Source organism: Staurois parvus, unplaced genomic scaffold, assembly GCF_062004578.1.
Source record: "Staurois parvus isolate SC_StPar_1 unplaced genomic scaffold, SC_StPar_1.0 ptg000575l, whole genome shotgun sequence".
Taxonomy (NCBI): Eukaryota; Metazoa; Chordata; class Amphibia; order Anura; family Ranidae; genus Staurois; species Staurois parvus.
Window position 1 is genome coordinate 1,407,816 of NW_028318371.1, and position 13,075 is coordinate 1,420,890.

The following is a 13,075-nucleotide window of genomic DNA, read 5'->3' on the forward strand; positions in this document are numbered from 1 at the left end:
TTGGCGTTCTCATGTTTCTTTTGTTTGTATTTGGTATGATATAAAAAAGTGGAGAAACAAAAAGCCAAATCTGACACATTCCACGCAAAACTCCAAAAATGGACTGGACAACATTTTTGGCACTCTCCATTTAATATTTGGTAGCACATCCCTTGGGAAAAAAAATAACTGAAATGAATGGCTTCCTGTAACCATCAATGAGTTTCTTCCACCTCTCTACTGGAATTTTGGAGCGCCCTTCTTTCTCCAACTGCTCCAGTTCTCTCAGATTGGAAGAGTTCCTTTTCCCAACTGCTGTTCTGCGATCTCTCCACAGGAGCTCTATGGGAATGAGATCTGAACTCATTGCTGGCCAGTTTAGTCCTCTCCAGCAATTTGTCTGAAACCTTTTCTGTGCTTTATGACGTATGCTTTGGGTCATTGTCCTGCTGGAAGACCCATGACCTCTGACGGAGACCCAACTTTCTGACACTGGGCCATACATTGTACCCTAGAATTCTTTGGTAGTCTTCAGATTTCAAAATACCATGCACGTGGTCAAGACATCTAGTGCCTAAAGCAGCAAAGCAACCCCAAAGCATCAATGACCCCCCACCATGTGTGACTGGAGGGACTGCATTCCTTTCTTTAAAGGTCTCATTGGTTTTTCTGAAAACTGTAGAATGATGGGCTTTACCAAAAAGCTGGAATTTTGTTTGTCCACAGCACATTCTACTAAAAGGATTTTGGCTTCCAATCTGGATTTTATATGTTTGTGTCCACAGTGGGGTCCTCCTGGGTCTCCTACCATAGTTTTCCTTTTCATTCAGATAGCAACATATAGTGAGAGCTGTAACAGTTGTACCCTGGAAGTTGATCAAGGTTCTTTATCCACCAGTCAAACAATTCTTTGTTGCAATCTTTGATCAATTTTTCTCTTCTGTCCATGTCTATGTCCAGGGAGATTAGATACAGTGCCATGGGCTGTAAACTTGACAATGGATACAGGAACATTAAGATCTCTGGAGATGGACTTGTAACCTTGAGGTTGTCCATGCTTTTCCACAATTTTTGTTCTCAAATTCTCTGCTCTTTCTCTTCTTTATGCTCCATTTGGCACAGAGACACACAACAGAAAGGTGGAGGCCATTTTTCACCATTTTAACTGGTTGCAAATGTGATTTCTATATTGTCAGCGCCTGGTCATTGATACAGATGAGTTTAACTACAAATTACAGGAGCATCACAAACTTAGGATGCAATTATTTCTTAGTTTTAAGAATGTGCCAATATTTTTGTCCAGTCCATTTTTGGAGTTTTGTGTGGAATGTTGTAGATTTGGCTTTTTGTTTCTCTATTTCTTTACTTGTATTGGTATGACACAAAAAAGTGAACATGAGAATGCCGCAACATTTATGATTGCAACACATTTCTGGACGAAGTGGTGCATTATCTGACAGAAATGGGGGGTGCCAATATTTTTGGCAAAGACTGTACCATCTCTTATTAGCAGCATTTTCATATTGAATTTCCAAGATTGGTAGTTCTGGTTTGTCAGATTTGCAAATGAAAACTTTGTTACAGCTGTGTGACTGGTCATTTTCTTTTATTATGTTGCACAAAACATACCATGGATGCAGCTAAAAACTTAAAAACACTGCCATCTGCTGGTTGAAGAATATATCTCTAGTGAATACTGATGTAGTTGTTGCACAAAATACAGGAACACTGTATTCCAACACTTACCTCTCCTCTTCTTTCCCCTCCTCTCCCATCTCCCCTACTCTCCTCTTATTTCTTTTCTTCTCATCATCCTATTTCTTTATCCCCCCCTTCATCTAATTATCTTCTCTTCTAATTCTCCCCCTCTATTCCCTTTCCTTACCACAGCATATTGCCTTCCCTTTCCTCTCCTACAACTTTATTGACAATTTTTTTTATAAAACACTACAAAAAAATAAAAATTGATCAATTTTATGTAGTTGGCTGGTGGGTAGTGAGACCTTTATTTGCTCAGTTTAAAGAACTGCAGACACACTTGTGGGTTTTATGTTTCCTTGTCCCTCACTGAAGGAACATCGGCATGCCATAAAGACCCAGGCACATGAGCTATAGCAGGGCACAGTTTCTCAACGTAAAGAAATCCGAACAGGTAAGTATTTAAAAAAAAAATAAATTATATATACTTACTCTACTATATATATATATATATATATATATATATATATATATATTTATTTTATTTTTTTTAATTAATATTATTTTTTTAATACTTACCTGTTCGGATTTATATATGAAATATTATTTTTGCATGGTACTTAGAAAAATTATATAGTGTGTGTATATGTTATACTGTCATGCCATGGCAACCTGCTGTAGTATGTGACTCATTCGTGTTGTTTATGCCTCCTGATGTTGTTCCCCCTTCTGTCTTCTCAGGTGGAGAATGAAAAGGACCCAGATTTTTGTGATGACAGCCTGATGGCCATGGCGGTGGGTCTGTTAGCAGCAGGTTCTGACACCACCGCTACCACCCTGACATTCTGCCTGATCTTCTTGGCTCACTATTCTGATGTCCAGGGTAAGATCAATAATACCCTCGCAGAATTCAATATGATCTCTTATGTTTGTCTGTCAGATATTCCAACCCTCACCCACTTCATCCAACACTTCACCACAAAGAATAAAATGGCTGCAGTTCAACTTTTGAGTTGATAATGTTAACCCAGGCAGTGCTCCGAAAAGACACAGAAACATAGAAAAGCAGAAAAAAAAAGGATCAAGTGGTCCATCAAGTCAGCCCCATTTTGTTTAAGTTTATACATGTTTTGGATTTTTTTTGTTTTTTATATAATTTTTTAATCTGAGTATAGATCTAGGACTGTACCAAGCATGTTTGAATTGACTTGTGGTTGGCTAACTTCCTACCTTTGCTGGAAGTCTATTCCAAGTATCAACTACTCTTTTGGTAAAAAGATTCTTTCTAAGGTTAGTTTTGAATCTTCCCACATCTAGTTTGAGGTCGTGTCCCCGTGTTCTTCATATTTATAATCCTGCCCTCCTGAACCTTATTCAACCAATTGCTGTATTTAAATGATTCAGACTATACATATGAAGTTCCTCTCCTGATATGATTTATGCCTCAGATCTTTCACCATATTGGTTCCCCGTCTCTGGATCTCTTATCAATATCTTTTTGTAAGTGAGGTCTCCAGAATTGGATACAGCACTCTATATGAGGTCTAACTAAAGGTCTATATAGGGGAATCAGGACCTCCTTCCTCCTGCTGGTGACCCCTCTAGTGATATAAAGATCTATACAGAGGAATCAGGACTTCCTTCGTCCCCCTGGTGACCTCTCTAGTGATATAAAGATCTACAGTATATAGAGGAATCAGGACCTCCTTCCTCCTGCTGGTGACCCGTCTAGTGATATAAATATCTATACAGAGGAATCAGGACCTCCTTCCTCCTGCTGGAGACCCCTCTAGTGATATAAAGATCTATATAGGGGAATCAGGACCTCCTTCCTCCTCCTGGTGACCCCTCTAGTGATATAAAGGTCTATATAGGGGAATCAGGACCTCCTTCCTCCTGCTGGTGATCCCTCTAGTGATATAAATATCTATACAGAGGAATCAGGGCCTTCAGGGATATCATCAGCAAACAGATACAGCTGACCCACCAATCCTCTAGTTATATTACCTATATACTGTATAGATTTAATAGAACAGCACCTAGTACAGAGCCTTGTTCTACACCAGTAGTGAGTGGTCTCTGTTCTGAATGAACTCTATTTACAACCACACTCTGGTATCTATCCTTTAGCCAGTTGTGTGTAGCACTACAATGCATCCAGAAAGTATTCCCAGCGCTTAACTTTTGCCACATTTTGTTATGTTACAAACTGATTCCAAAATGGATTCAATAAATTTTTTTCCTCAACATTCTACAAACAATACCCCATAATGACAACATGAAAGAAGTTTGTTTTGAAATCTTTGCAATTTATTAAAAATAAAAACTAAAAGAAAATGTACATAAGTATTTGGAGAGCTCTCCAGCCTCTCTGGTATACCACCAAAGACCCACGATAAATCATTCTCTTATCCAGCTGCCTGAGGGAATCCCTGGGCAAGGGGGTCCACTGCTTGCCACAGTAAGTTGAACAATCCCCGGTACGGCGCTAATGAGGTTTCCCACCAGAGTGCTCTCTTCCCCTTAACTGGCCCGGGAGGTGTAGGATTACTCACTCAGTCACTCTCCTGTGAGCTGGTGTAGGTAGTTGGCTGCCTTTAGGTCTTCTGCTGGCCGACTCCTTTCCTGGCTGTACAGGTGGTGCTTGCTTTGGGGGCCAGTGAGGATGAGCGATCCTCCTTTCCATCTTCTTGCCTGTAGGTAGGCCCCTTCAATGTGGGCTTCCTCACATCTTCCACCCGAACTCTGCTGCTGCTGAGTAGGCTCAGTCACACTTAAGGGCTGGACCCATGCCAAGCCTCCTGCTTGGGGACTGTCCAGAGTCCCTTGAGTAGGCAGATCAGCCCCTCCTCATTCCTGCTCACTGCTTTTAGAATCTTCTCCAAAATTCTAGAGCAGGGGGAGGCATCAAGGAAGTGATCTGCAGAGCCTCTCAGCCCTGACCTACATTTGACCCAGCTGACTATCACCCAGGCTGCTGCTCAGCTTTTCTAACTAAAAAACCTAACTAGCTCCCCCTAGCCAACTAGGAGGGTACTACATGTGTATTCACTGAACCACCAATGGATAAGCACAACATTTGTCTTAGATCATTATGCGGAACTGTATCAAATGCTTAGCTAGGGTAGGCTGTGTCCACAGCATATTGGTAATATAGTAAAAAAAAAAGTTAGATTAGTCTGATATGATCTGCCATCAGTAAAGCCATGCTGCTTTGGGTCCAGCAAGTTGTGTGTTTGTAAGTGATCATTGATCCTTCTTTTCAGGAGTGATTCCATTAACTTGACTAGTACCGATGTTAAACTCACTGGCCTGTAATTGCCACCTTGTACCTCGCTGCCCTTCTTGTGGATAGGTACAATATTAACTGTCTGCCAGTCTTGGGGAACTTTTCCTGATAGAAGAGATTGATTAAATAGATCCATTAATGGTTCAGCAACTAGACCTCAAAGTTCTCTCAGAACTCTGGGATGATCCATCACGGCCCATTGCTTTATTAAGCTCAAACCGAGCCAGTTCCTCTGCTACCTCTGTCTCCAGAAATCCTAAAAATGAACCATCATTATGAGGCCCCATGCACACTGGGCAGTGTAATAACTCTGGCAGCGTTAGCTGTGTAAAATTGTTTTTCAGCGTTTTTTGTAATGTTTTTGCATTAGCGTTTAGCTGCATTTTTCCACGTTTAGCAATTTTTACCATTTTTTTTACACAGAAAAAAATATTTTTTGCTAAAAAAAAGGTCCAAAAACACAGCTTTGCCACGTTAGAGTGTTTTTACAGCTAAACAAAATCCTCTAGAAACCCACTAATTCTGAGGGGGGGTTTCAGCCAAAAAATGCTGATTAAAACCTATGTGTGCATAGATACCTAGGATAACATGCTGGGCAGTTCACCAGCTGTAGATAAAAAACTCCAAAAGCCACAAACAGCCGCTATAAAAACGTCCCGTGTGCATGAGGACTAAGAACTAATATGATTTCTGACTGGGAAGACTGAACAGAAGTAATTGTTTAAATGGTTTGCTACATCCAGGCCTCACTGAACATACAGTTGTGTTCAAAATAATAGCAGTCAGACATCACTAACCGGATCAATCACTGTTTTTAGTAGAAATGATATTTCTACATGGCAAATAATTTCCTAGCAGGTGTAGTAGAGTAATAGAAATCCAACAGACCCAACAGTCATGACATGCATGCTGCTGATTCTGTGTCATTGAATCACTCATTGAAAGGGGCGTGTTCAAAATAATAGCAGTGTGGAGTTCTATTAGTGAGGTCATTCATTCTTTGAAAAACAGGTGGCAAATATTGACCTTATTTAAGGAAGGAAGGCAGCAAATGTTGTACATGCTGGTTACAGTGCATTTCTCTCTGAAATTCTGAGGAAAATGGGTCGTTCCAGATATTGTTCAGAAGAACAGCGTACCTTGATTAAAAAGTTGATTGGAGAGGGGAAAACATATAAAGAAGTGCAGAAAATGATCGGCTGCTCAACTAAAATGATCGCAAATGCTTTAAAATGGCAACCAAAACCTGAAAGATGTGGAAGAAAGCAAAAAAGTACCATTGGAATGGATAGAAGAATAGCCAAAACGGCGCGGACTCAGCCAACAATCAGCTCCAGGAAGATGAAAGAAGGTGTGACGTTCCCTGTGAGGACTGTTACAATTAGAAGACGCCTATGTGAAGCCAAGCTATCTGCAAGAAGTCCCCGCAAAGTCCCACTGTTGGAAAAAAGACGTGCTGAAGAGGTTACAATTTGCCAAAGAGCACATTGACTGGCCTAAAGAGAAATTTTGTGGACTGATGAAAGTAAGATTGTTCTTTTTGGGTCTAGTGGGCGGGGACAGTTTGTCAGACGACCCCCAAACACTGAATTCAAGCCACAGTACACTGTGAAGACAGTGAAGCATGGTGGTGCAAGCATCATGATATGGGGATGTTTCTCATACTACAGTGTTGGGCCTATTTATCGCATACCAGGGATCATGGATCAGTTTGAATACATCAGAATACTTGAAGAGGTCATGCTGCCTTATGCTGAAGAGGAAATGCCCTTGAAATGGGTGTTCCAACAAGACAACGACCCCAAACACACCAGTAAACGTGCAACATCTTGGTTCCAGACCCAAAAGATGGACTTTATGGCATGGCCAGCCCAATCCCCGGATCTTAATCCAATAGAAAACTTGTGGGGTGACATCAAAAATGCCGTTTCTGAGGCAAAACCAAGAAATAGAGAAGAACTGTGGAATGTGGTCCAATCATCCTGGGCTGGAATACCTGATCACAGGGGCCAGAAGTTGGGTGACTCCATGCAACACAGATGTACAGCAGTTCTCAGAAACAGTGCGACTACAACCAAATATTCATGAAGTCATTCAAAGGAAAGCAAAATCTTCAAACATTTTTCAGTTTATATAGTGAATGTTTGAGTTTGTAAAGAAGAATACAAACACTGCGATTTTTTTGAACCGTCTAATATTCACTTTTCTTCAATTTTTTTACAGGAACAACACAAATTTGATGTATTTTTTCTTCATGTTTTGATTTGGAATAGAATGTGTCGTGTTCCCAATGCATTTGTGTGGATGGAAATAAAAGCTATTAGAAGGATTTTGAGCGTTATTCACTTTTTTCAACACACTGCTATTATTTTGAACACAACTGTAAGTGTTGTGCCCAGTTCTCATTTTAGGGATCCCATTGTAAATTTTTCCTTCCATCGCTGAAGTACCTAAAAAAGGTTTTATCTCCAACTTAATAGGTTTGGCCAATTCCTCCTCTTTCTGTACCTTGGCAGCTCTGATAATGTGTTTGGCTTTCTTTTGGCTATTTTTATACACTTCTCTATCAGCTACATCTCCTGTTTCTCCTATATGCTGATTTTTTTTCTCTCTTTCTATCCTACATACCTCTTTAGTGAACCATTTAAGTGAAGATTAAGAACCTAAAAAAATGTTCTTTATACCTACATGTCTCATGGAACCCACTGGTCACATTCTTCATTGACCACTACGTGGCTAACAAGTGCACAGCGCTGCAAGAGACGACTAGTTATTTGATGGCTGCATGGAGACAACTGATAGATCGAAGTGTTGCCATGCACATGAATAGAGCATGGAGTTTGTTGTCCAATGCTTGCCAGTACTAGCTGAAGCCTTGAGAAAGAAGGGGAGCACACTATTGCAATGTTGGGTGATTACGGATGAGTAGCACTTATCCTATACAGTTGCCCAGTACTTTGCAACACTCAACTCCATCAGTTGTCTCCATGAAGCTATCAAAGAACCAGCCATCTCCTGCAGCTCTGTGCAGTTTGTTTGTTTTTTTTTTCAAAATGTCTACCAATTTCCTAGATGTTTTTAGGAACTCACAGCCACCTCCTTTTTATATTTCAGCAAAGGTTCAACAGGAAATTGATGAGGTGATACAGTCATTGCGTCTACCTGGAATTGAAGACAGACCTCAACTGCTGTACACCAATGCCGTCATCCATGAAATACAGAGAGTTCTAGATTTGGCACCAACTGCTCTCTTCCATGCCGTGACCAATGATATCAAGTTCCGTGGATATATCATCCCGAAGGTATACGACTGTGATATACGTCAGCCCGTGTTTATGCAAGAGAGTGCAAATAATAAGGAAAATAGTGATGTGACACAGCTAAAAATAAAAAGGCAACTAAAATCAATAAATTCTGTATGGAGGAGGAAAGTTGTAGGGTATGGGAGCAGGCGTACAGGAGTAGGCAAATGATGTATTTCTGCCTGCCAGAAAAATGACCACTTACTTGTACTGCACTTGGCCAATTATTATTATATCATGCAGCTGGTTCATTCTGAGTTTTTCTATTAATATTTTATGTTAGCAGAATGTATTCTACTGTTGTGTAGAAAAGCTTATGAAAAACAATCCTCTTCCTGTTCGGGCACCTAATACTCCTCGTTACTATACTCTTCCTCATTATTCCAACATTTACTGCTAGATAAATAAGTTACATTTTCACCCAGACATTCACATGATTTAATTGGCATTGAGCTTGTACAATGTATAATGTGATTGTTCTCATGTATAATAGTGAGTCTCTCCTTTACCAGGGCGCCATCATCATCCCATTCCTGACATCGGTGCTTAATGACCCCTCTCAATGGGACACACCAGAAAGGTTCAATCCTGGACACTTCCTGGATGAGGAGGGCCAGTTCCGCAATCGGGTGGCCTTCATGCCATTCTCAGCCGGTAAGAAATCCATAACATTATTCTGTCAGTGCCAGGCTGGGGTAAAGTAAACAATTTCTTCACTGAAATACATAGAAATATATCACACAAGTGTCTGAAGATCTGACTTCTTGTCAGGGGCGGACTATTTGGAAAATCGGGCACTGCCCGAGAGCCCGGGGTCAGTAGGGGGCCCCATGAGATGCCCCTGGCCCCTTTTTCATAGGCTTTTTTGCGTTTGAGCAAGGACACAGGGGCCCCATGATCTCCTATTGCCCGGGGGCCCCATGAGTTGTCAGTCCGCCCCTGCTTCTTGTAGAGTTTTTAAAGCAGAGCTCGACAAATCCCAGGCGCCAGTTCACCATGGCTACTAGAAATTGCCTACTGGCACCTGGCTTCACATACTGCCTCCCATAGATTTCAAAGGGGAAGTCGCGCCCCATAGACTTCAGTGGGAAGTCGCACCCCATGGGCTTTCATGGAAAGTCACGCCCCATAGGCTTCTGTGGAAAGTCATGCCCCATAGGCTTTCGCGAAAAGTTGCGTCTCCTAGGCTTCTGCGGGAAGTCGAGCCCCATAGGCTTCTGCAGAAAGTCGCGCCCCATAGGCTTCAGCAGGCAGTTGCGCCCTATAGGCTTCAGCTGGAAGTCGTGCCCCATAGGCTTCAGCTGGAAGTCACTCCCCATAGACTTCAGCGCAAAAACTCCTGTCAATAGCATTCCTATGTGAACACTTATATCTTACACTTGATGGCACTCAAAATACAATGCGTGTGGATCGTATCTTTGTGAACTACCTCAATAGGAACACAAAAATCTAGCCTGACATGCGAACCTGTGAGTTTCAGAACCGGTCCAGAATCGCGTACAAAATGTGTGAACTAGGGAGCCTCTATTCACAGCTGGGAGTTTTAGGATCGCAGCAAAATTGTTGTGATAGCAAAATGCAGGTTCAGGTGCCATTATTTTCAATAGGGCCTACAACGTGGTGCAGTTTTGCTGTGATTGTCACCAGGCAAATTGCATTGTGTGAAGTCGCGGGCGCTGACAACCCATGTTACGCTAAAAAAACTTGACTCCTAACTTTTTTAGCTAGCTTCTAGATTCTAAGCAAATGTTGTCAAGCCTTGTTTTTAAAGAGACCTTGTTGCCTTGCCCACTTAGGGAAAAGAGACTCCCTCAACCACCTTATACTTCCCCCTTACCACCTTCACAGTGCTACATTGCCAGTCCTTCCACTGTCATTCATCCTGCAGAATATCCATTGTTGGAGCTTACATGGGATGCTGATGTCATCCCTCAACCATGTGACAGTGTTCGGGCCTAGTTATTAGTCACTAGTCCCAAGGACTGCATCACAGGTGTGGATCATGTCTTCTTCATACTTGGAAGCACTGGGTATTTTGTGACCAACAGAAGGAGGATTGTGAAGATGGATATCAGATTGTTGGGATATGGGCTTTAAACAGACCTATTACATTGTCCTGAACAGACAAGGAGCCAGACAAGGAATAAACACTTCAGTCAAGACCGAAAAAAAAAGGCACTAAAATTCAGTCATAGAGCCCAACCCAGGTCTTCTATTTCTCATCCAGGAAATGATGTCATCCTGTTGCCTATAATTTTTCTTAGACATTTGGTGCTAATAGGAGATTCTATAATCCAAAAGACTCATAGAATAATTTATTGCCAGGATCACCTCAGCTGAATGGTTTGCTGTCTCTCTGGTGCCAGGGTTCGGCATGTATTGGACCAGGTTGATGAATTACTGGGAGGGGCTGGGCATGACCCAGCTGTCTTGGTCCGTGTTGGAACCAATGACCAAATACATGGAAGGTGGAGGCTTAAGAATCAATTTAATAAAAAAAACTAGACTGCAAGTTGAAAGGAAGGACCTCCAAGGTGATATTCTATGAAATATTACCCGTGCCATGCGCAACACAGGAAAAACGGGGAGATTAGAGAACTAAATGCATGGCTAAAGACCTGGTGAAAGAGGGAACGATTTGGGTGTCTAGAGCACTGGGCTGAACTGTCATTTGGGTACAACCTATCTGCTAAAGGTGGTTTGCACCTAAATGGAGGGGGTCTGCTGTGCTAGGGCAGAGGTTGGTTTATGAGAAGGCTGGAGGAGTATTTAAACTAGGATTGAGGGGGGAGGGAGAATTAGATTACAATGGGGCAGACAGGTCTGACAGGGGTCAGTCCCTATTGGTGGGTGGAATGGGTAAAGATAGGAGGAGGGCTATGGCAGGTGATAAAGAGGTTCCCATGTTACAAACAACCATTGGAAATGGTACTATTTGTACTAAGATAAAAAATATGCAAAATGCGTGTGCAAAATGTGACAATGAATTCAAGTGTGTGTTCACCAATACCAGAGGTCTGCCAAGTAAAATAGGTGAGTTGGAAGTGTTGGTGCACAAAAAGAACTATGAATGAATTGGTATTGCTGAATCTTGGTTTCATTCTTCACATGACTGGGCCATTAATATTCCTGGCTATGTTCTCTTTCGGAGAGACAGGGTAAATAGGAAAGGTGGTGGTGTCTGTCTCTATGTGAGAAGTGATCTCAGACTGAGTGTGAAAGAGGACCTAGTTGATGGAAAGTGTGATGAGGCTGAAGCATTATGGGTGGAACTGCACATGGGGGTGCGTACTACAAAGGTAATCAGAGTTTTTTATAGGCGGAGACTCAGCTCCTTGCCTAGATAGAAAGGGCTGCGACAGTGATAATAATGGGGGATTTTAACTACACAGAAATTAAATGGAGTAATGGCACTGCAGGAACATTTAAAGGGCAAAAATGTTTTAAACTTATTACAAGACAATTTTATGGTACAATTCATAAAGTCCCCAACTAGGAATGATGCTCTGCTGGACCTGGTAATCTGAACCCATACAGAGCTTATTACTAATGTTCATATAAAAGAAAATCTGGGTAGCAGTGACCATAACATGATTTAATTTAATGTTAGTTGTAAACAACGAGCACATACTGGAAAGATAAAAACACTCAACTTAAGTAGAGCAAATTTTCCAAGGATGAGGCTGTTCTCTAGGACTTAGACTTGGAGGGAATATTGGCATCCATGAACACAGGACTAAAAATGAGAATTCTTCAAAAAGACTATATGTGAACACACTGAAAAATACACTATATTGCCAAAAGTATTGGGCCACCTGCCTTTCCACGCACATAAACTTTAATGTCCCCCCAGTCTTAGTCCGTAGGGTTCAATATTAAGTTGGCCCAACCTTTGCAGCTATAACAGCTTCAACTCTTCTGGGAAGGCCGTCCACAAGGTTTAGGAGGGTGTCTATGGAAAGGTTGGACCATTCTTCCAGAAGCACATTTGTCAGGTCAGGTACTGATGTCGGGGGAGGAGGCCTGGCTCGCAGTCTCCGCTCTAATTCATCCCAAAGGTGTTCTGTGGTGTTGAGGTCAGAACTCTGTGCAGGACAGTCAAGTTCCTCCACCCCAAACTCACTCATCCATGTCTTTATGGACCTTACTTTGTGCACTGGTGCGCAGTCATTTTGGAACAGGATGGGGCCATCCCCAAACTCTTCCCACAAAATTGGGAGCATGAAATTATCTAAAATGTCTTGGTATGCTAAAGCCTTAAGAGTTCCCTTCACTGGAACTAAGAGGCCAACCCTTAAAAAACAGCTCCACACCATAACCTCCACTCCACCAAACTTTACACTTGACACAATGCTGTTAGGCAACTACTGTTCTCTTGTCAACCACCAAACCCAGACATGTCCATCAGATTTCCAGACAGAGTAGCATGATTGGTCACTCCAGAGAACACGTCTCCACTGCTCGAGAGTGCAGTGGCGGTATGCTTTATACCACTGCATCTGCACTTAGATGCAGCTGCTTGGCCATGGAAACCCATTCCATGAAGCTCTCTATGCACTGTTGTGCTAATCTGAAAGGCCACATGAAGTTTGGAGGTCTTTAACTATTGACTCTGCAGATAGTTGGCGACTTCTGCGCACTGTGCGCTTTAGCATGTGCTGACCCGCTCTGTCATTTTACATGACTTAAAACTTGGTGGCTGAGTTGCTGTTGTTCCCAGTTACTTCCAATTTGTTATAATACCACTAACAGCTGAGCGTGGAATATTTAGTAGCCAGGAAATGTCATGGATGGACTTATTGCACAG

The 13,075-nt window shown here is 42.0% G+C and overlaps 1 protein-coding gene and 1 long non-coding RNA gene across 2 annotated transcripts in view; one reads left to right on the forward strand and one right to left on the reverse strand.

Annotated features, from left to right (window-relative positions):
- The window catches only part of LOC149450295 (uncharacterized), a 1,099,640-nt gene that overhangs the window by 899,042 nt on the left and 187,523 nt on the right, over positions 1–13,075 (reverse strand). The window lies entirely within an intron of this gene.
- The window catches only part of LOC149450309 (cytochrome P450 2C20-like), a 54,752-nt gene that overhangs the window by 40,110 nt on the left and 1,567 nt on the right, over positions 1–13,075 (forward strand). Inside the window, exons 7-9 of the mRNA XM_089692032.1 lie at positions 2,419–2,560; positions 8,081–8,268; positions 8,781–8,922. Of these exons, the coding sequence (XP_089548158.1) occupies positions 2,419–2,560; positions 8,081–8,268; positions 8,781–8,922 (472 nt within the window). The remainder of the gene's footprint in view (positions 1–2,418; positions 2,561–8,080; positions 8,269–8,780; positions 8,923–13,075) is intronic.